The 23,163-nt window shown below is 41.8% G+C and overlaps 2 protein-coding genes across 9 annotated transcripts; one reads left to right on the top strand and one right to left on the bottom strand.

Moving 5' to 3' along the window:
• Nucleotides 1-78: 78 nt before the first annotated feature.
• nf2b (NF2, moesin-ezrin-radixin like (MERLIN) tumor suppressor b) lies at nucleotides 79-17,706 on the bottom strand. 3 transcript variants are annotated; one of them, XM_079507457.1, is made up of 18 exons: nucleotides 17,263-17,706; nucleotides 16,713-16,813; nucleotides 13,882-14,007; nucleotides 12,314-12,436; nucleotides 12,134-12,217; nucleotides 11,897-11,965; nucleotides 11,603-11,685; nucleotides 10,962-11,037; nucleotides 10,655-10,792; nucleotides 10,283-10,357; nucleotides 10,080-10,193; nucleotides 9,121-9,243; nucleotides 7,583-7,800; nucleotides 4,231-4,333; nucleotides 3,666-3,796; nucleotides 3,084-3,255; nucleotides 2,888-2,973; nucleotides 79-1,961 (listed from the first exon to the last, which is right to left on the bottom strand). In XM_079507457.1, the coding sequence occupies exons 2-18, from the start codon at nucleotides 16,800-16,802 to the stop codon at nucleotides 1,865-1,867; spliced, it is 1,908 nt and encodes a 635-aa protein (XP_079363583.1). In that variant the 5' UTR covers nucleotides 16,803-16,813; nucleotides 17,263-17,706; the 3' UTR covers nucleotides 79-1,864. The 3 variants fall into 3 exon arrangements, with proteins under 3 accessions (XP_079363583.1, XP_079363584.1, XP_079363585.1); XM_079507458.1 differs by having other exon boundaries at nucleotides 2,888-2,949; nucleotides 17,263-17,705; XM_079507459.1 differs by lacking the exon at nucleotides 2,888-2,973 and having other exon boundaries at nucleotides 17,263-17,703.
• On the top strand, nucleotides 15,753-21,569 carry mettl27 (methyltransferase like 27). 6 transcript variants are annotated; one of them, XM_079507464.1, is made up of 6 exons: nucleotides 15,753-15,891; nucleotides 18,736-18,867; nucleotides 19,375-19,503; nucleotides 20,198-20,333; nucleotides 20,962-21,054; nucleotides 21,152-21,569. In XM_079507464.1, exons 1-6 carry the CDS (start codon nucleotides 15,853-15,855, stop codon nucleotides 21,358-21,360), a joined length of 738 nt encoding a protein of 245 aa, XP_079363590.1. In that variant the 5' UTR covers nucleotides 15,753-15,852; the 3' UTR covers nucleotides 21,361-21,569. The 6 variants fall into 6 exon arrangements, with proteins under 6 accessions (XP_079363590.1, XP_079363594.1, XP_079363591.1 ...); XM_079507468.1 differs by having other exon boundaries at nucleotides 15,774-15,902; XM_079507465.1 differs by lacking the exon at nucleotides 15,753-15,891 and adding an exon at nucleotides 16,033-16,132.
• The last annotated feature ends 1,594 nt before the right edge of the window (nucleotides 21,570-23,163 follow it).

The following is a 23,163-nucleotide window of genomic DNA, read 5'->3' as shown; positions in this document are numbered from 1 at the left end:
CTGATCGTCTCATATTATTTGGAATATCCTGTTTGCAACCATTGCGTCGGCAAATGACAAACAGCTGGTACACCTACCCACATTCACAAACTCCAGAGATTTTTTATAAGGCACAGGAGCACAAATAACATCAAAGTCAATATCAGTAACATGAAACTTATTGATACAAAAAAAAAAAAGAAAAAAAGGCAAACACAAATGTACATTTAAGGCACGTCATCAGTCTATAATACAAAACAAAACAGAGAACACTTGATATGGCATAAGCTGGGCCTTGGAGTAGCTCTGGTCCATAGCCTTCTACGATTCTGCCCTGCAGTATAAGGCTATGGGACGTTCGGTTTTAAATCTCAAATCGAAATCAGACCAGCCTCTCCTCTTTAGTGGAAATCTCACGAACGTTTGACCTACTCAACAATACAAAGACCGGTTGTGTCAATAGAAAGCCTACTTTCCTTAGTGGACACACTCTGAGCCCCCCACCACACATATAAACTTTTTGGCCAAAAAGGGATTTTGTTTCCACCGGGAAAAAAAACACTTTGTTACTCCAATGCGCCCTCTACCGATATTGCCCAGAGAACTGCCTCATAGAGAATAATTTTCCCCCGGTGAAAAAAAATCCCTTTCTGGCCAAAAAGTACCGTTTATACATGTGGTGGGGGGGCTCAGAGTGTGTCCACTAAGGAAAGTAGGCTTTCTAATGACACAACCCGCCTTTGTTTTGGTGAGTAGCAAAAACGTTCTTTTAAAATACGCTAAAGAGGAGAGGCTGGTCTGATTTCAATTTGAGATTTAAAACCAAAAGTCCCATAGCCTTATACTGCAGGGCAGAATCGTAGAAGCAGTAGAAGGCTATGGACCAGAGGTAGGCCTTGGAGTAACTTACTGCATCTGTTATGCATTATGAAGCATAGGAAATGGTGGCGGAACACGCTTGTCTCTCAGTAAAAGCAGTCCTGTGTAGGCTATACCAAGCATTCGCAAAGACAAGTTCATTTAAACTAAAGATCAAAAATAACAATAGAATACTGATTTTTTTTTTTACACATGTATGACCTGTAGGATTTCTGCACATCTGTTGGAATACATTTGCCAATGACTATTGCAGAATGTATGAATGGATGATTTAAATCTTTAGAGGGGTTTGTTTTGACAAGAGTGACAATCTTGAAAAGCAGAACATCAGTAAATTACTCCGGTAATCTGATTAGGTTAAATTTGGGGATTTACTTTTCAAGGTAAGCATAAAGAAAATACTGTCAGTTTCTGTACTATGGATATGTGACGTTAAATACGTTGTGCAGATCTGCAATACCACTTAAGCCCTATATACTTCTCAGAAACTGTGTCTAGGGCAGATTGTGACAGATATAAGACATGACGCCTGTACCCAAGAGAATGAATGCATCTCCCAAGGCACCAGTCAGAAGTAATTGTATTCAACTAATGACTCAATATCCCTTAAAAACAAAACTACAAAAACACTGGCATAAAATTCAAAATTCATTCACACGCCCATTTTCAGCACTAAGTCCTGAATTAGTGTTAGATGCCTGGCACATCATATACATTGTGTTCATAACACATAATAAAAAATAAAAAAAAGTCTTGAGGAGAAAACCTGTCGTGTAGCAGGAAGTGCAACCTGGTGTATTAGCCTTTGTGAACTGAACAACCTAACGTTATGGTTGTTTGAGGCATGGTGTCATTAAGGATGGATGAGAAGTCTTTCCACAGCACACCATAAACATATGTATCCGTGTGTATCATGTGTTTCTTTTCGGCGGATATAAAAAATAATAATAATAATTAAAGTGTCAAGCATATGTGGATGCCTGTCTTGATAGCGAAAAGCAATAAGTCACAACAGCCAGAGTCTCTCCGTTTCACTCTGTGGAGAGGGGGCTGGCTCAAACTTCTTCAAAGAAGGCCATCTGAGACATGTATGCAGAGTTCCGCTGTAGACAAAACAGAAGACAGTATCAGTGGATTAGCTATATGAATGAGGAAAACACAGTGGAAAGAGCTGCAGAGACGAGGTGTTGCAGGTCCTGCTTGGGGACTGAAGCTAAAACTGAATGGAAGATCACTGGTCCGAGAAATCCCAACATACAGTAGCTAACCGACGGGGATGAAAGCATAGGCGAGCACAAAACGAACATAGATTACAAAGGCAGTGCAGTGCATTCAATCTGTACTATTATGTTAGAAAATCAGCATAATAAATACAAAATATTGTTTATATTAATATCCATTATATTTCTTTACCACACTAGACTATCTGAAAACAAATAACTGCTGTGCAGTATTAAATATAAAATCATTACAAAACATACTGTACGCTATAGCATCATATGGTTTGTCATAAAGCTAAATGAACATACATGAACGATATTGTGTAAAATCCTCAAAGAGTAGACCTAAGTTATAGAAGTAAACAAACAGGTCAAACACAGAGTAAAAGGATTGTGTGGACAAGGTAAAAACAGTGAAAAGATCCTGCTGACGTTGGTGCTCAACACATTTAAAAATCACACCCGTGTGAACTGAGTGGTGTAATATAGCCTGTCTGACGTAATGAAATCATGTCTGACGTAATGAAATCACACCCGGGTGAACAGGGTGAACATAGCAACCATGCTCATTTTTGCTGCACAGACTAACAAAGCCAGTTGTAGGAGTGGTTTACACCACTCAAAAATAAATAATAATAAAATACATTATAAAACCGTGAACAGTCTCCAGACATGAGTGTGGGGTGTCAGAAAAGAAAAAACTAAGAAGCGCTACGTGGGTCCTTTATATGTAGAGATAACTGTTGACAGGTGCTCTTTGGAGAGGGTTTCATATAGCATAGCACAAGAGTTCTTAAAAAGTTCTATACCTTGAGTCAATGTCACTGTGGAAGTATAAGGTGGCGAACTTAAAAGAGGGTCCAAGGCAGCTCTGTCCAGTAGAAGTAGAAAAAACCTTTATTTCATATTAAAAACAAGGGTTTAAAAACACGACCAACGCGTTTCGGCCTGCATGGGCCTTCATCAGGGTCAACGAGTGTGTCAATGAGTGTGGGGTGTACTTACATTGCTGTGAGGCACATAGAGGGGCTCAGGGACATATCCCCTGGCCTCTCCCCGGAGACTATAGAGCGAGGCCTGCTGCTGCTGCTGTTCCTCCAACTTCAGAGACTCTATCTCGGTTTTCAGCTCCTTCAACTGGTCCTGCAGATGTTTACTCTTCTCCATGTACTCCAGCCTAGGACAGCCAAGGGAAGGGAGGGAGGGAGGGAGGGAGGGAAGCAAGCAATGACGGAAAGAAGGATGTAAGGAAGAAAGGTGGGAAGGAACATATAGGAAAACAAAAGAAAGAAAGAAAGAAAGAAAGAAAGAAAGAAAGAAAGAAAGAAAGAAAGAAAGAAAAAAAAATGCAGCGACAGGGGAGGAATGGAATTTTAAGGTGAAAGCGAAAAGAGAGAAATATTTGAATTAAAGCAATGAGGGATTTGGAGAAGGGGAGGTGAGGGAAACAATGCTGAACATAGACATTTTTGAGCAGAGATAAAAGAGACGTATGAAAGGAGATATATGCGTGACGACAATGGGTAATGCAATGTGATAAAGAAGTAAAGACATAGACAGCACAAAGAGAATGAGGTCTGGTCTAACCTCTCTCTCTCTATCTCCATGGACAGTCTCTTCATGTCAGAGTCCTTGAAGTCCATGCGCATGGACGCAGACTCGTAGGCAAAGTCTCCCGCATCGGGGGGAGGAGGGGGTGAGGAGTAGGCCGCTATGAGCTGTAACACAGCCCAAGTAGAAGATAAGTCAGCCGGTGGGTTACATGTGTCATTACATCTAACTATGATGGTGTATTTAGTCACGATGATCCTTGCAGGGGGAGACAAGAGAAATGAGGGATAGGAGGTCTAAATGTTTGATCATTTGCATTGTGAATAGGTGTGTTATATAAGGCGTGTGTGGGTGGCTACACTTTGTACAATATTTGCATTTTTGCATATTTAGTTTATCTGGTATGAAATGTGTTAGACAAATAAAAGAGTAGGAGGAGCTTTAGAATACTCACACTGGCTTATAACCGCTAAAAGGAAGTGCTGTGAGAATCATGCCACACAATAATGGTAGTCTGATCACACAAAAATATATCTACAACATCTACTACAGCGCAATATTTGGTTTTCGTGAAATGGGAGCATCGAGCAGTCAAGAGTACCGGATATGTGGTCTTGGTGATCTCCAGTAGCTTCTGTTTGGCTCTACGCTCTGCATCCTTGGCCTCGGTAAGGTCCTGCTTCAGGTGGTCTGCCTCCTTGGTCCTGGAGCCATAAAGAGAGAACATAGCCATTGAATGGTTAACTACAGGCACAAATTCCGGCACAAGTTTTGTTCCTTTCCCTATAAAAGTATAGTTTTTTGTTCTCCATTTTGTTTTCATCATCATGTTATAAAGATATATGTGCAAATACAGTAGCCCTTTGTCTGATGGCCCTGGCTACAAGATTTGTATTTTGGCCCAGTTTCCACAACAGTTTGTTTCAAATGTAAAGTGCATTATAATATAAAATATAGCTGCAAGCAGCGATAAGGCGGGACCAAGATAGAAGAAAACAATGCGCAATAAGAACAACATGCACAAATGAGACTGACGAGCTGAGTTGTCGGTACCGGGATTTGAACTCGCAACCTTGTGGACCGAAGGCGGGAGCTCTACTGACTGACCTACACAGAGACAATCAGTGACTATATTGTAAACAGTAAAACCATTCAGTGATTTGGTAACAAGAAGGTGAGTCCTCATTTTGGGCATGTCTTTATCCATTACTACAGTGTGTTTTCACGCACAGTTAAAGTGTGTGCGTGTGTGCGCGACGCCTGCCTGCCTGCCTGCCTGCCTGCCTGCCTGCCTGCGTGCGTGCGTGCGTGCGTGGCTGCATGCGTGTGTGTGTTAGGCAGACAATCGTTCATAACCATGGATTTGGATCGAAGATCATCTCTTTAGTTTTTGTGGAGTTTAACATAAGGTGGCTATTATCACACCAGTCTTTAAAGTTATTGATCTCACTGATATGGCCCACAGGGCGTTCAACAATATGCACAAATGAGACTCACAGGCTGAGTTGTTGGTACCTGGATTTGAACCAAGTTGTTCAACATGAGGAGACGCATATGGGTATCGGGTATCGGGTATCGGCATATGGGTATTGCCAACGGTCAAACGGTTCATGAGCTATGCACGTTCAAAGTTAGCATTTTCAATTGAGCGCTATAGCGCCACCATTTGGCCAATCGTCTTGGGCGTCGCATATTCACCGTTTGGCATGGCCCTCTACCAGATTACCGCGTTTCGCGAAAACCGACTGCACGGTTCAGCCAGAGCTGCTATTTTTGTTGTTGTCTATTTCTTTTTGTGTGCGTGTGCGTGTGCGTGTGTGTGCGCGCGCGTGTGCGTGGCATGCGTGTGGCATGCACGGCTGCATGCGTGTGTGTGTGCGCGTGCGTGCGTGGCATGCGTGGCTGCATGTGTGCGTGGGTGCGTGTGTGCGCGCGTGCGTGCGTGCGTGCGCGCGTGCGTGCGTGGCTGCATGCGTGTGTGTGTTAGGCAGACAATCGTTCATAACCATGGATTTGGATTGAAGATCATCTCTTTAGTTTTTGTGGTGTTTAACATAAGGTGGCTATTATCACACCAGTCTTTAAAGTTATTGATCTCACTGATATAGCCCACAGGGCGTTCAACAATATGTACAAATAAGACTGACAAGCTGAGTTGTCAGTAGCTGGATTTGAACACACAACCTTGCGGTCCAAGGGCAAGAGCTCGACTGACTGAGCTACACGGAGACAATCAGTTACTCCATTGTTAACAGGAAAATCATTCAGTGTTAGTTCAGCATAAGTACTCAAACTTTAGTGTGTGTGTGCGCGCGCAATTTTCATTGGCTCATAAAAACTTAATTTTTTCACTTAGAAAAAATGTGCTACGATTATTTGTCCGTATAGGTCCAAAGTTCACGTGTAGAAGTTTTCGTGCATTTTGAGCAAAGATTCTGGGAGGAGTTACATTTGAACTGTTTTTCATATAATTCAAAATGGCGGGTGATCTAAAGGTCAGAGGTCAAAAGTCAGAACACGAAAGTTGTTCGGCATGAGGAGACACATATGTGTATCAAAGTGTCATTGCCAACGGTCAAACGGTTCATGAGATATGCACGTTCAAAGTTTGCAAGTTTTGCATCAATTGAGTGCTATAGCGCCACCATTTGGCCAATCATGATGGGCTTCGCATAGTAAAGTGACATAAGCATATGTGTGTATTAGAGGCAGAAGAATAATTTTCACAAAACAGCAATTTTCATTGGTTCATAAAAACTTCATTTTTTCAGTTAGAAAAAATGTGCTACGATTATTTGTCCGTATAGGTCCAAAGTTCACGTGTAGAAATTTTCGTGCATTTTGAGCAAAGATTCTGGGAGGAGTTACATTTGAACTGTTTTTCATATAATTCAAAATGGCGGGTGATCTAAAGGTCAGAGGTCAAAAGTCAGAACACAAAAGTTGTTCGTCATGAGGAGACACATATGTGTATCAAAGTGTCATTGCCAACGGTCAAACAGTTCATGAGATATGCACGTTCAAAGTTTGCAAGTTTTGCATCAATTGAGTGCTATAGCGCCACCATTTGGCCAATCATGATGGGCTTCGCATAGTCACCGTTTGGCATGGTCCTCTATCATGTTGACAAGTTTTGCGAAAACCGACTGCACGGTTCAGTCAGAACAGCTATTTTCGGCGGAAGGAGAAGGAGAAGAAGTACTGATCATATAATTCAAAATGGCGGGTGATCTAAAGGTCAGAGGTCAAAAGTCAGAACACGAAAGTTGTTCAGCATGAGGAGAAGCATATGGGTATCAAAGTGTCATTGCCAACGGTCAAACGGTTCATGAGCTATGCACGTTCAAAGTTAGCATTTTCAATTGAGCGCTATAGCGCCACCATTTGGTCAATCATCATGGGCTTCGCATAGTCACCGTTTGGCATGGCCCTCTACCATGTTGACAAGCTTTGCGAAAACCGACTGCACGGTTCAGCCAGAACAGCTATTTTTGGCGGAAGAAGGAGAAGGAGAAGAAGGAGAAGAAGAAAAATAAACACAAAAACAATAAGTGACCAAAGTCACTGCGTGACTTCTTGGTCCCTAATAAAATGTATTATTATGATGTTCTTTACAAACAAACACCAAGCCGTACTATGGTCTTCAGTAATAAGACCAGCAATAAGGGGTTATACACAGCCGTTATGCAAAGGCGTTAGGGTTCTAATGATTAACCACACTATTGTAATGTAATGATTTAAACAACCCCAAGGGACATGGGAAAGGGAATATTAAACACAAGACAGCATGTAGAAGATCTCCTGTCTCACTCCCATCATAAATCTTTTTCCTATACCTTACAACTGTGAGGTAGGCAAAAGATTCAGCTTTCATAACGTGAGAAGCAGCTCAAAGTGCTTCACATACAATCATTGTGCAAACAGATCTATTTGTTCTCTGGAGCCGAGCCCACCTCCTCTCAGACTGCTCCACCAGCTTGACGGCCAGCTGCTCTGCCTCCCTCATCTTCTGCTCCATCAGCCTCTTCTCCTCCTTGGTTTTCATGGCGGTGACCTCCAGCCTCTGCCTTTCCTGTTCGGAATCGGCTGCTTTGTGGGCCAGCAGCTTAGCCTCCTCCTCTGCAATCTGGGCCTTCTCCGCCAGGAGGTCAGCCGTCTCCTCCGACCGCAGCTAGACAGGAGACATTGATTGAAAATTATATTAACAGTTTGTAGAATGGGTACAGTTCAAGGAAAGTACAGGGCAATACATGTTGTTATGTTATCTTGACAAACCATGCCTAATAAAAACCAACTGCAGGAGCTAACCTTTGTGAATGTCAAGATTAGGAGTTAGAATTCAGCAAAAACCACACCCATATATATATATATATAGTATGTGCCAGCCAAACTCCTGGCATTTTATCCCCATAGGTGCGGTGTATCTATTTTCTACTATCCATCTATAAATCTACACATCTGTCTGTGTCTCACATTTACATGTGATGTCAATTTTTTACCATATATGGAGATGCATCGTACATAACTGACATCATAGACTGCCCTCTGAAGTATTCATTTCACTCATATCCCACCAAAATGTGGAACACCCTACAAACAGCCATTAAGACAGGTGAATCTTGAATCCCTTGACTCCTTCAAAACCGCTCTCAAAGGGCCCCTACGGACGGCTACAATTCGAAACTAGCCCCCATAAATAGTCTGAGTCCCCCCCACCCCCTTTTCCCCATGATGTTTTTTCCCTTTTTTACTTTCTTTATATGATGATTTCCTGATTTTTGTGTATATTTGTACGTCTCTAAATGTTCTGATGAATTGAAAATGGTGGACCCTGTTGTAAACAAGTGTAAATGCTATATCATGGTTCGTCCACAAGTATTGTTGTATTGACTTGTGCTTTCTCTTGAAATGTACCCATTCTACATACTGTGAAATAACATTTTCAATCAATCAATGCGCTGACCACAGACGCACTAGTAATTATATATTCTTCTATAAGAGCAGACACAAGTTAATTTAATTGAGTGAAACGAGTTAAACAGACATAACTAGAGATACTATATTGTAGCAGTTGAAGATATAGATGCAGGATAGAGTTCAAACCAGCCAGCTGCAAAAGGCTGGAATGTTTTGGTAAGTGTGATTTTCATGTATTGTGATGTGTGGTTGACTGTTTTTGCTTAATGTTCAGGACCATTATAAGAGTGGCCCTTGGGCTGAAAGAAAACAACCCTGATCTGTACATCTGTACATGTTTTTTAAGTAGGAACTTGTGGTTACTGGTCTAATGCATATCAAACAGAGGGTCCTTGAACTAAAGATTGAGAATCACTACTACACACTAGTGGTGTAAATAATACATACAAATATTCATAAAATGTGAACGTCCTCATGGTCAGATTATCCCAATTTCGACTTGTATTTTGTTTGGTAATTTGTATGACATCGTCTGTTCGCTGCATGGTGTGAAAGGGGTAATGGTCGTCCTCACCAGCGCCTCGTTGGACAGTCGCGCCTCGTCCTGCAACTGGAAGAGCCTTCTCTCCATCTCCTCCTTGGCTCGTTCTGCTTCTTCCCTCATCTGCTTCTCCCTCGCCAGGATCTGCCGCTCCACCTAGATGGGGCATCAACACACTCATCAACGACGGTATTTACCTATGTACACTCTCTTAAAGATTAGTTATTTTGGCTTTTCTGCCTTTATTGATAGTATCAAGTGAAGATAGACAGGAAAGAGGGAGAGAGAGAGATGAGGAGAGACATCATGCAGCAAAGGTCATGAATGGACTCGAACACGCGACGCGTCAGGCCAGAGCCTATATGTGCCATGCGCCTGGACCACTTGGCCAGCGGGCGCCCACCTACAGTATATACACTCTCAAAAGAATGGACTCCCAAAAAAGTATGGAAAGCTCCCAAAACTTGGTACAGAACTGAATTAAACAACATTAACCCCGACGTCATGAACAGGTCTCGAACACGCAACGCAAGGCCAGAGCCCATACGTGGATGCACCTGGACCGCTAGGCCAGCAGGTGCCCCTTTTTCAAAGATTTAACATTTTTCAAAACAATATAATAGACAGATTATACAAACACATATCCACATAATTTTAGATTTAAGATTTTAAATTATCCTTGTCTGACAGAGGGTGTTAGGACAGGTGATATTGTTTGTTGCCTTTGTTAAATGTGTGCCCGTAAAGCCATTTAAGACGTAAGACAGAAGTGCAACAGTGATGAAGGTCAATATAAAAAATACATTTGAGTTGAGTGGAGAGATGGAAAGACATCTTTCTAGTCAGAATTGAACATGGGACATTGCAATTTCTGCACTGTATGTGGTTGATGTTGATCCATTCATCTACTGGTGCATGTTATCTAACTATAGCATTTTACTTTGGGAACAAATGAAAGATAAGAGCAAAAATGTAAATGTTTTAAATCTGACCTTTTTACGGGCTTTCTCTTCCTTGGCCTGAGCCTTCATCTGTTGCACCTCAATGGAGTCCACCTTCCTCCTCCTCATGAACAGGTCATGGTTGCCGATGCACAGCTGCAGAATCTAGTAGACATGAGCGCATTTTGGGATAAATTTGTTTCTTTGGTAGCCGCATATAACTCAACGTTACGCAGGATGCGTGAAGGACTTACCAGTTTGTTGACCCGTAGTTGGGATGAGTAGAATTTGAAGACATCTTTCTTCTTGTCCAGAGGTTTTATTGTGAACTGCAAGGTGGGAATAATTCTGTTAAGCTCTTTTGCACTGCTGTGAAATGGCCATTGACAATCAAACTATTCTACTATAAATCCTGGGCCTGGCCTATACACAGAAAATATAGAGTTGCGAGACAAGACAGGGGTCGGCCGGATTCGAACTTGGGCCCTTGCACTCAACAGTAGCAAATATAGTCTGTGCACCAGGCTGAGACCCCAGGTAACATTTTTGAGTATACTTGTTTTTTTTTCGTCCTTTAAGCAATCATGCAACCACTGTGGGTTACCTATAGCCTGGCCTGCACTTACCTCCTTCTCGCTGTACGAGATATTGCGAATGCCGCTCCACGGAAATGACTTTGTTGAGCTGAGTTTGTTGTTGGGGCTGTAGATGTGGAGACCCTGGGCATCCACTCCCAGTAATAAGTCTGTATCCCTCTTGTTTTGCTGGTCAACATCATTCAGTAATGAATCAAACAAACAGAGAATGACCATCAGAAGCATAGTCACTTTCACCCTGGTCAGGTGACCCCGTTTTGGGCATGTCATTATTGGCAAAGGTACATTTTCTTTAAATAGGGCTTAAGTGGTCATGCCACTTCTTCAGTTCACTCACAGTGATGGCAAAGTAGCTGACCCCATACATCTCCAGGTCCTGGGCAATCTTCAGGTAATCCATCTCTGCCTCATCCCTTTATTGGGGGGGAGGGGCAGTGATCAAAGATATATTGCACAGTGCACACTCAGGCACTCACAACACCAATCAGACATAATAGCACATGAGCAAAAAAAGAGAGTATATTCACAGAGTTCAACCCACTGAAGCTAGGATTGTTATTCCTTTTTTATCAGTTTACGTTCCCAGAATCATAAGCACTCTCGGTCCTTGCTGATTGAAATTTAAAAAAATGGTGTCCCCTTTAGTTGTTGTTGGCGTTTTTGTATTTACCTGCCCTAACAATTAGGAGCAGTAGTTGTGGGTGGGTCTTGCTCAAGTACACGTTGACACGTACACTGAATGAGATGAGTGTCCAACTGGCAACCTCTTGATTCCCTGATGGCCTCTCTCTCTTCCTAACTCAGTTACAGCTGCCATCCCTCATCCTGATTTGACCACTTGAACCCTCCCTAGCATCCCTATGCTGGGCGTGTTATAATAGGCGAACATTCAGTAAAGATAGCAGAAAAATAGCAGATGCCTTGTAGAGCTGCTGTTTTCGGTGAAGAGATTTGGTCTGCAGTCTGCACCTGTCTTACCTGGCGATGCCTCTGTGCTCAGCATACCATGCTGTGATCTTCTCCTCCCACATGTCGGCTGTCATTTGATACTGCATCAGAACCTGAAGTACAAACACAGAAGAACAGAATGTAACAGAAGACACAAAATAGTGTTGTACAGATGTGTGTGTGTGTGTGTGTGTGTGTGTGTGGTGTTTTTATCTTTTTTATCATGATATACCAAAGTACAATAATTTGTATCCGACAGCACAAATGTATATTTTAATATAGAAAGGATTGGAAAAAAAGGAAAAAAAAGTTGGTTATACTTACGCTTTTTGGTAGTAGCTCATCTTGAGCCAAAAAGCCTCGCTTGTGGAAGTTCGGGTCATAGTCCCCATACTATGTGAGAATGCCAGATGAGAATTGAAAGCAAAACATCATCAAACTTCTAAAATCAATATATGCTATGCATAGAATATCCTAAGGCACCAGGTAGACACATGCATTATTGATATGCTGTACTGAAAAAGTCTGAATCAAGCTGAAATTGCTTTCGAAATGTATTACCTTCGCTTGAACAGCATAAGATGCAAGTAGAACAGAGGCTTCAGGTGAACAGAATATCTCTTCATCTAGTATCTGCTTCTTCACCTAAAAAGTGTTGAAAGGACACATGAATAGGTGTTCGACTAATGTATGGTCCCATATGGAATTCAGACTGGTGGTGGGTTACCCAAGCTAATTCACCTGAAGGAAAAAGAGGTGCTGAGTTATTTCCTGGACCAATTCCTCTTCGACTTTCTCGGGGAAGAACTTTGCGAGGAAATGAAATGTTATGGGTGAGTCCTTTGGAACCTCTTGATCCAAGACCTTAATGACCAAATAGAAGAAAACAACATCAGACAAGAGCACATTGATTTTCTTTTCAATTAATTCCCTGTGGGGAGTTTCTCTTCACAGACCATGCTCTAATGTGGAGGTCAGAGCACTGTAGTCAGCCACAGAGCTTGTTATGCTGGATGCACAACAGAGGATTTTCAAATCTGAAGTTTTTATCTTTTTTTTTTAAATGTGGGAGACTACAGGACAGATTTAACCTTTTTAAATTCCTCGTCATCACTCATTTGAGTAATTTCCATTCACTTCACGGATGGAGAACAAAAGGCTAAATTTTGTTTTAAAACTACGATTGCTTTAACTCAATTTTCCGGTTAATTTTTTCGAGGGGCGCTACTATGCCCAGCTTTGTCTGTTTGTGTGTACCCCATAGCGAGGATTTGATTGTCTGAGCACCCGATAGCAATGATTTGATTGGCTGAGTAAAGTACATATTGAGGATAAAAAGTGAGGACAGAACTCATCAATGGAATCTATTCCTACCTGACCCATTGGTCAAAAGGAGGTGTTTCTATTATTTATAATTCTCTCATGTTTAGATAGTAATGTCAAATACAAATGCCTAATAAAAACAGTATTAAAAAAAAAAAAAGGACAGAAAAGTGAAGATAACACAAATTGTGATGTATGAGATGATGTATGCTGATAAGGGATTCATCTTAACACGAATTATCATATGAAAGATTGTGCAATCAGCTGACATGTTTTAACGTATGTAAATCCCAGTGAAATAATAATGAACAAGAGGAAGTTATCCGAGTTGATACATTAATTACATATTTAAATGTCAGTTTTGACAAGGTGAATGACAGACAAGTACCAGAAGCTTTCCAGTGAACTTGCTCTCATTGGCTACTGCAGGCTTCTGCTCAATATTCCATCATTTGTCACATTACAGGATTTCAATTTGTAATATTTCAATTCATAATATGCAAAGGAAATATTCCCAATCACATTCAAATTGACAGACATTAAGACTGTCAAGAGACACTCTTGATGAAGGTCCAGACTCCAGAGAGACCGAATTTGTCAATTTAGTAAAAATCAGACCCGTGTGAAGTGAGGGGTGCTCTTATCATCGTACATCATCATGTCAGTAATAATAGCTGAATATAGGAGGGCTATAAGCATTATGGATTCAACACATTGTTCAAGTGCACTTCAGCAGGGCAGAAACAGAACTTGAATTCAAGTCCTGTTGGAGGGCTGCCTCTCTACTGGCTACTGGCCTGCCGCCTGTCTAGCCAAATGTTTTGGAAAACAAGATGTCTCAGTGCAGTGAATCAATGCCCAGTTCCAATACATAATACATTTACCTGTGCTAACAATGGAAATGGCCTTCCAGTGAAGTCTGCCATAATTAGCTGTAATAATGTTTTTCAGGGGAAAAGGTAATCCATTCCATCCGTTTCACTCACCCGTTTCTCTGGCTTCAGCCAAGCATAAGTGTCCTTTACTGTGTATCTCAGGCCAAAGAACCAGGTCTCCCTCAAACCAACGGTGCGACACACTAGATCAAACAAATCTTTCCCTTTCCATTTCACCTGAGAGGAATTGAGAATGAGCAGTAAGTTAGTGAGGTCATGATTTTTTTGCTAGTAGCTAGCTGGTACCATCCAGTCCTTCCGTTCTAGGCAAAAAATGTAAAACGTTTTCAACATCAGACAAAGATATGTAAGTATTTCATGTATTCAGAAATAGGATGTCTAATACTAGAATTTCGCGGGCCTTCGGCCCGCTCATCCCAGAGTTGCGTTGCCCCGCGTTGCGATACAGAAGTCCACAGATACAGAAGTCCACAGTGACACGCGTTTTATGCAGCTGTTTTGTGTTGCAGCGCGTGCGCGCGCGCGCGTGTAGTGTTGTTGTTCTTATCCATATATGCGCCTCGGTTCGTCCCGTTTGTTCCACGCCAGGTGTCGAACCAGTAGTTCGTGCGATTTGCGTGTTTGCATTATTTTAACTGTGTAGGCATACCATATTCTGAATTACCAAAAAGAGGACACATGCGCGCGTGCATGTGGATGTGGATGTGCACATGCGCGTGCACGTCGTGCACGTCGTGCATGTGCCGTGCGTGGGCGGTTGTGTTAAATTGAGATGTCAAAAGAATCTAGAGCCTAACAATAAATGCATCAAATATGCTCTATATTAGTTATGTATTTATTTAAAGCAGTGGCTCTGAAAGGTGTGATCCAGGGACCCTCATGGTTCCTTGAGGGGGTTCCAAATGGACCCATTATAGGTCTGTAACTCTGAGAGTGTAACACATGGACCCAAATGGACCCTTACAGGTCTGTAACTCTGAGAGTGTAAAAATGTAACCAAATGGAGTCTTTTATAACTGTTAACTCTGATACTGTGGAAATGGAATGAAATGGGACTGTTATGGGTCCATTTGGTTTGACTCTCAGAGTTATGGGGGTCCTTGAAATTAAAAAGTTTGAGAACCTGTATGCAATGGCTTATCTGTTGTAAAAAGAGAGACCAGCCTATTCTCCAAACCATCATATCTTATGCTTTGCTAGGTTGTACAAAATAATATTGGGTCATTATAATTTGCAGGACTCACCGCGCGCACAGCTGCCTTGTCTGTGTTGACATGACATGGGCTTGCAGGACAGAACTTGTATTTGTGACAGACACATAGTTCCTTTGCAGACAATACAATGTGCTTCTCATTGGTCAGTCAGAAAGCTGAGAAAACAGCAGGCTACTTTTTCTGCATGTCAATGATGAGATAGTTCTCCGCTGTCTGTCTATCTGCAGACAGCGGAGCAGCCAGCGAGCCTTTCTCTGATCTGCGGTCGGGACCAGTGGTAGTGGTGTGAGCGTGCAGCGCATGCAGAGTTATGAAGAATACACATTCCGGGGTTGGGGCTGAAAGTCCACCTCTCAGTGTTTTTCCACTACGAACCATTGAACGTGCATTGTAATACACATTGGTGTGAATGGTCTGTGAGCGTAGCGATACACTACAGGCGATACGTGTAAAACCCCGGACATTTGAAGGTATTTATAAAACCACCCGGACTGGCCGGACAGGCCCCCAAAAGAGGACGTATGGTAAACTGTGTATGTAATCGCGGCGCTGTCCATGCAAGTTAGAATGAGTGTGTGTGTGTGTGTGTGTGTGTGTGTGTGTGTGTGTGTGTGTGTGTGTGGCTGGCTGCCCTGTGGTTGGCTGCGTGGGGATCGCCATGTGAGGGGGCTAGCCAATAAGGGCCCTGTGTTGCATGTGGAGAATTGTGTAGGTTAGTGTGTGTGGTGCAGCCGAACGGGGTGGTGAGAACATGAGGGGGATGTAGCACAGCAATCGGTGACCCCTACATTAAGCTGTGTTGCTCCCAAGATGCAGTGCAAATGCGTGTTGTAAGCAACCGTAGCCAATGGGAAAACAGGATGCAGTGTTGCCAGGTCCGCGAATTGTAAGCGAGTTGTAAGTAGCGTGTTGAATGGCATATTTTCTGGGCTTGTTTTCATAGACGTGGCAACAAATTAGGCGGGGGTGTCGGTGCTTGTGGCGTGTTTATTATTGATATTGATGTTGTTTGTGAGTGTGGACGGGAGGCGGCTCTAGTGGCAGTGCAATGACAGTTTTTACGCGGGTGTTGTTAAATGTGGCCGTGCGGCGCGACATGAGGAGATAGCCGTGGATCGACGCGGAGGGTAAGGCTGTGTCGTGTTAGTGTGTTGTTGCAGTGTGTGTTGCAGCGTGTTGCAGCGTGTCAGTGACGTAGTAGCTGGTGCCTTTTGTTCCTGTGCGTGCTTTTGGGCACATGTTTTCAATTGTAATATAGGATAGTTGCGATAAAGAAAGGACAAATTTATATAAAATCTAATGATATGTAATATGGTGATATCATGGCATAAGCGTTGTCCTTTCCTGGTTTCCCCCCAAAAGTCACGTCCAGCCAGTTTTCATTCAGTACCAACTACCAAATCACATGAGAGGTTACCTAAAGGCACTTATGATGTGATATTTCACAAAGCAAGCAGAATTAGCAGGTTAACCAGGTAGTGAAGATGATGTATTCTATCACACACAGCCCATCTGCATCCAGCCAGCCCATGTAACCACCCCCCAAAACAGTAAACCTGGGAGGAAAGGAAACCTGCTGCACTTAGTTAAAAATACAGTATAGTATCACAATATCTATATTGAGGTATTTGGTCAAACATGTTGTCATTTACCAACCATACCCGACCAGTAGTTACAGTACAATAGCATGCACAAAGTGTAGCCTACCTCACAGCTGAATTCCATTTCAGCATCCATGGTGATCACTTTGACTTTGAAAGTCTTTGGCTGTTTCTTCTTTAATCCTAATATAGACATGTTGAATGAATCTGTGAAAGAAAGAAAAGAAAGAAAGAAAGAAAGAAAATGTTCTAACCGGTCAAAAGAAACTTCAGCCAGAGAAAGGGTCACAACAACACGTCCCTGTTGCTATGGTGGATATGGCCATCCCTCTGTAATCATAACATTGTAGTTTCACTGTATTCGCTTTGGACATCAGCAGCAGCACTCACCAACGTTAGCTGAGATGTTATTGTTGATGTGTGTTCGCTGAGAATGTTATTGTTGATGCTTTATTAGCTTGGGTGTAATTATGTGATGTTGGCTGTGGTGTTACTGTTGATGTGATGTTAGCTTGGATGTTGTAATTGATGTGTTGTTGTCTGACACTGGGTGTCTGCGCCTCTGTCTGTGAGAAGCTTGTGTTTGACTTGTTCCTACTAACTATATACCTATCAAAAGCAACAACAACGACCTCCACAGTCCACAATAGCATTACCTGGACGAGTCACCAACAATAGGGAAGACAAGGCCTCGTCCCAGTGAGTCAATGTGCCGAGCTGGGGGTGTTTTCTTATTGTTGGTACACCAATGCTAAGCTATGGCTAACGTTAACTACCCAATTATGCCACGAAGACACACCAAAACCAGTTGTAGGAAGAGCGACACTTTGGATGCATCTCCATGGTGTTCGTTTCGGATCCAAATAGCGTTTCCCCCCCGTCTTTGTAGATTTGTAAAACGTCTGTCCCTAGATTCAGAAACACTGAATAATCAATGGCTATGTGGCAGCGTTAAAGTTAGCCTAGCTGTTAGCCTTCAGGACTTTCCAGAAGCTTTTGTTTTGACTCTACAGGTGGCAACATGAACAGCAGCAGCACACTTTTATTATTTATTTTTGTTCATCATCTACTGATTGTGATGTTATTGTTTGGATTGTTATTTATGGACATTTCTGTTTTAAAGCAGTACTTTTGCAACACTACCCTGATGGAAATTAACCATTCAAAATAAAACATAAAACAGGACAGGTCAAACTACTGCGCAGTAGTGCGCATGTCACGGAATCCAAAACAACTTCAAGGACCTGTGCATAAGGTAGTTCTTGGTCTTGGATTTTATGAGTCTGTCTGGATGTACGAATCCGACGGCTTTGCCGCTTTGAATGTGCCATTTGCAGCTATTGTTTTGAACTTGAAATACATTTCACAGTCGCATATTTATTCGCTTACATTACATAGTTTTATAGCGCTTCCTCCTACTCACGGTAGGCGCTACCTGGGCACCTGGCAGTAAATCAAGGAAATAAACTACCAACAGGCTACATCATATAAATGTAATGAGCATGAACTTGCTTCCTACACTTTCAGTGATTGTCAGGTCAGGTGAGAGGGAGAGTATTGAAAGAGGTTTGTATTGTAATAACCCATATTTCATATTGCATGAATGGGGGTTAGCTATGGAAGTGGTGGGTGGATGATGACAACCATCATTATGAAAATACAGTTGCATGAATCATTCTGTATCTGAGAGCACTGTATGTATATCTAAAGTTTATTAGATCATGAACATTTTGTCCTGTACACTAATCTATTTTGGATGTAGGTATAATACTGATTTAGATTGATGATGTAATAACATACAACAAAAAAACATTTGTCCATGTCACCTCAGTGGATTTCCATGGCTGGGGAATGATTAAATGATTATAGAGGAATTCAAAGACGAGGCTATTTTCATCTTTTTATGTTTGTTTCAATGACAGTGTTAAAGCACATAAGTCTTTAACCATTCCAAGACATTTGCTACAATGAATGTATAATAGCGCATCACATATAACAAATAACAATAAATTATACATGAATAGGTCATATAAAGTGTCTTGTGTCATAGAAAATCATTCATTGAGAACACTGGTTTAGGTCATCAAAACGTATACAGTAACTCACTGCTACTCTATGTCATTATACAGGTGGATTTAAAAATGTCAGATTGCAGCAGAACATTTGAGATCGTAAAGGATGTGATTTTGTCGGCTCACAAGAACACGGGGACGGAAGATAAGATGGGCTTCTACAACAGTTGGGCCCAGAACTATGATCAGGTGATGCAGTAGAAATAGGGGGTTGCTGATAAGAAATACCACAGCATTTAATAGCTTCACAGTTGGACATTGGACAGATGCAGAGCTGATAAAAACAGACATGCCATTCTGTTGACTTCTAAGATGTATTGTAAAATGTGCTATCCCCCTCTGTAGACATAACTGTGTAACTACCCACATTATTCATGTTTTGTTTCAGGGTACCGAATAAGGGGATATTTGTAATCAGCCACGTTAACTTGCTAAACATATAACATATATATATATATATATATATATATATATATATTATTATTATTATTTTTTATTTATTAATTAACATGTTAAAGTAAGAAGCCAGGCTTAAGCATAATAAAAACGTATTCGTACATTGGTTTTCGTTTGACCAGAGTATAAATTAAGTATTACTTAAATCAGCTGCATGACCTCCGTACACGCTGCCGCTGCATAGTGATGTACAGTATATTAAACACTTTGTTTGTGCTTTGTTGTGACTGCTCTGTGCAGGACGTTGGTCTCCTAGAATACCGGGCACCAAGTCTAGCAGCCAACAACATCTCTTCCCATTTCCATGGTGACCGTGAGGCAGCAGTGGTATTGGATGTGGCCTGTGGTACTGGGCTGGTGGCCATCCAGGTACAGTCACAAGACACAGAGAGAGAGAATTTGAATGAGAAGAAGTCACCACACATCCATAGCAATGATGCAGTGAATGATTTCTATAATGCAGAAATACACAACATATCTTTGCCTGGTGACTGAGAATGGAATACCTTTAAGGACATAACACTGGCTCACTTCATACTGTATGCATTACAATAAATCCACAATTATTCTATGCTTATTTTTGTTGACATATATTTCTGCTGGTTGTTTTTCTACTGCATGATTATGCTGACACATCAGTATTACTGTGACGGTCTTCAGATTCGATCTGCTTATGTAGGCTTATCTTAATTTAAATCAGTGTTTCCATTATTATTGTCCTGTCATTTCTCAGATTTCAATTTAAATACAAAACTGCATTAACCTCGAAGGATAAAAGTATTTGTGTTTCCTTTAGTTGTTGGGTTATTTGCTACAGTACATTTGCACATACGTAGAATTTGTCTTCTGCATTTACCCATTACATCCTAACTACGGTATTAGTACTGGAGTAGTGGCTTCCAAGCAAGTTTGCTCAGGGACTCTTCGATGCATAGACTGGGCAGACCAGGGGCAAACCGGTGACCTTACAGCCTACGGTGACCATACTCAGCTATGGCTGTCCCGAATCCTCTGTTTAGGAGGGTTTAACTTGCACATAACTTGTTGTGTCTCTGTTGTCCAGATGAAAAGCCATGGGTTCAGATATTTCGTGGGTGTTGATGGCAGCAGGTCTATGCTGGAGATGGCCAAACACACTGGCCTTTACCAGGACCTCAAAGAATGCATGCTGGGAACAGAGCCACTACCTATTCAGTGGGGTAATTCAGTGCTATACTGCTGATATTTAACTGTATATCAACGTCTTCTCCTCTATCTCTCTCTCTCTCTCTCTCTCTCTCTCCAGAGTTAGTGTCGAAGTAGCCTCGGAAACCCAGACGTTTTCATTTCCAGGGAGAAAAAAAAAGTCTGGGGCCGAGTCCACTTCAATTCGGCATAGAGTAGCGCAAACGTCGATCACTCTCTGCTGATTTCTGATCGTCTGCACCTTTGTTAAAATGACGCACACACGTACACACACACACACACTCCTCTCTCTCTCTGTTGCTCTAATTAATTAGTCTCATGTCACGCAGCTGCGTCTAGATTTTCACGGCGGATCCTGCCGGGAGCTGCCTATGCCATAGAAAGCATAGGTGGACCCCAGGCTAGTGTCGAAGTGTCCTTGAGCAAGACACTGAACCCCTAATTGCTCCTGATGTGCTGGTGGTGCCTTGCATGGTTTCTGCCGCCATCGGTGTACGAATGTGTGTGTGAATGGGTGAATGTAATGCACAATCTATGTAAAGCGCCTTGGATAAAGGCACTATATAAATTTACCATTTACCGTTCTCTCTCTCTATCTCTCTCTCTCTCTCTGTCCACTTTCCATGGTATTTCCTCCTGCAGGTTCATTTGATGTGGTTGTGATTGTTGGAGCACTGAGTATTGGCCACGTTCCCGTTAGTGTGGTCAGAGATCTTTGTAGGGCAGCCAAACCAGGTGAGCTCTACTTCTCTTTTCACTGACTTGTATAATGTTTATGTTCCTCATTCCTGAAGTCTGTGCACTCAGTGCAGTGGCACCTGTCCCCCACAAGGTGGCTATGTGTGCATGACGACCAGGGCTAACCCAGACAATGTGGAGTACAAAGCTGCACTGGAGCGTGAGCTGAGGCTGATGGAGGAAGAGGAGCTGTGGAGCGCAGTGGAGGTCACAGAGGAACGGGAGTGGGAAAGAGCAGTGTCAGAGCACGAGGAGGGATACATACCGGGTCATGTCTACCTCTACAAGACCTCATCTCTGTAGCTGCCTACATAAGAATTCTTGTAGGCAGCTACAGTGCACATGGATAACTATTACTCTTTTTAGAGTCATACAGTAGTTGTCCATGTGCACGCTGATGTTATTTTGTCTGTTTGTATTTTTAATTAAATAATTCAAGCAATATTACAACAACTCTCATCAATGGCTTCATGTGCACACAAAATAACTAGTGACGTAATTGTACGCCCGGGATGGGGAGTATCATAACATGAAGGTTAAAATTAAACGCTTTGAGCATATTGACAAACAGTCCAGTCCAGTGGCTTTTCATAAAGCTTGTTACTGTAGCTCATACAGCCTAGTAAGCCCATTTAGTTAATGATATTTAGTGTCTCACAAAGTATCGCTCAGAGGTCGAAGATATGAAAATGGATTCTGAGACAATGGGAAATTCCAGATGAATGTTTGTGTATTATAATTTAGAATGCAGTTTATAATCCCAATGTAAGTGATTCCCTTATTCATTCATTTATTCTGAGAATTGTTGCAATGGAAACAATTCTGATTAACTTTTGTATGCAAGTCTAAATATAAACCATATTTTATATGAAAACTAGCTGATGGCTTCCATGTGACAGTCCTCTGGGGTAAAATTATCCTTTAATTTGAGTTGAAAATTACATTCAATTGCAGTGAAAGTATGTCAAGGACATTAGAGCAAAACCAGAAACATGTATTTTCCTTTTCCACTATGGATTAAACAAACCTTTTACGTTTATTATATTAAGATACTGTATGAGGAAAATATAACCAGTATATAGTAGTGATGGGAGATTAATCGGCAAACATATTTTAGTTGTTTTTAGATTAATCGGCATCAGTTCGAATCGGTCTGTCTTTACAGATAAACAAGCCCAAAGTAACAGCTTGAACAGATCTACAAGCTCGCAATATTAAATATAAAGGTATTAAAGTTTAATCTGACTTGCCTAAGCCTGCAGTGCAGAAACCCTGTTGCATGTATTTTTCAGAATGGACAAAATTATTATAACTTTTCAATACAGAATGAGATCATATAGACATCGGTAATATCGGTTATCGGCCATAACAGCAATTAACTAGAAAAAGTGCCCTTCTGGGCACAGGTCTCCACCAGGAGGATAGGAGTGTGTGTGATGTTTGGCAAAATGTTTAGGAGTGATATAAACATGTTTGTTAGTTTTTTGCAACAATTTTCTTCATTTTGTTGAGGAAATGCAGAGCCAGATCACTCATAGCATCTCTGAGGATAGAATTCTGGATGAGCAGGACATGTGCAGCATTTTGTACAAAACGGGCCACTCCTGAAAACTTTGGAAGGCAATCTTAGCCAATCAGTGTAGAATCTGAGAAATCAAACCGACTCGTCTTGATCACATGACTACAGAGATCATGTATACCGATTTGCATGAGATTTGCATGAAATCTGTGCGACTAATATAAACAATGTGTTTTGTAGAAATCGGCCTCATGGTGGCGCTATAATCGGCAGATGTGGAGGGATGCAGGGAAAATGTTTTTCCATGGCCTCTAGGGAGTGCGCATACAAAGTTGTACACAGATCGATGCAGTTATAGGTAAAAACAGGAATTGCCCTGTTATAGCGCCACCATGAGGCTGGTTTGGAAAAAAAATGTGTCATGTCGTACTCAGCCGAGTGGAAAACATACTCTCTCCCCATGCCTTCGGCCTGGTGGAGACAATTATATCGGATATCGATATCGGCCAAAATGTCTCATCGGCACATCCCTAGTAGAATAAAAGGATATTTCACATTCCAGGCCTTTACACAAACAGTGGTCTGTC

The sequence above is a fragment of the Electrona antarctica genome, assembly GCF_951216825.1.
Source record: "Electrona antarctica genome assembly, chromosome: 8".
NCBI classification, from domain to species: Eukaryota; Metazoa; Chordata; class Actinopteri; order Myctophiformes; family Myctophidae; genus Electrona; species Electrona antarctica.
Note: the sequence above shows the minus strand (reverse complement) of the source record. Positions and strands in the feature narration are given on the sequence as shown.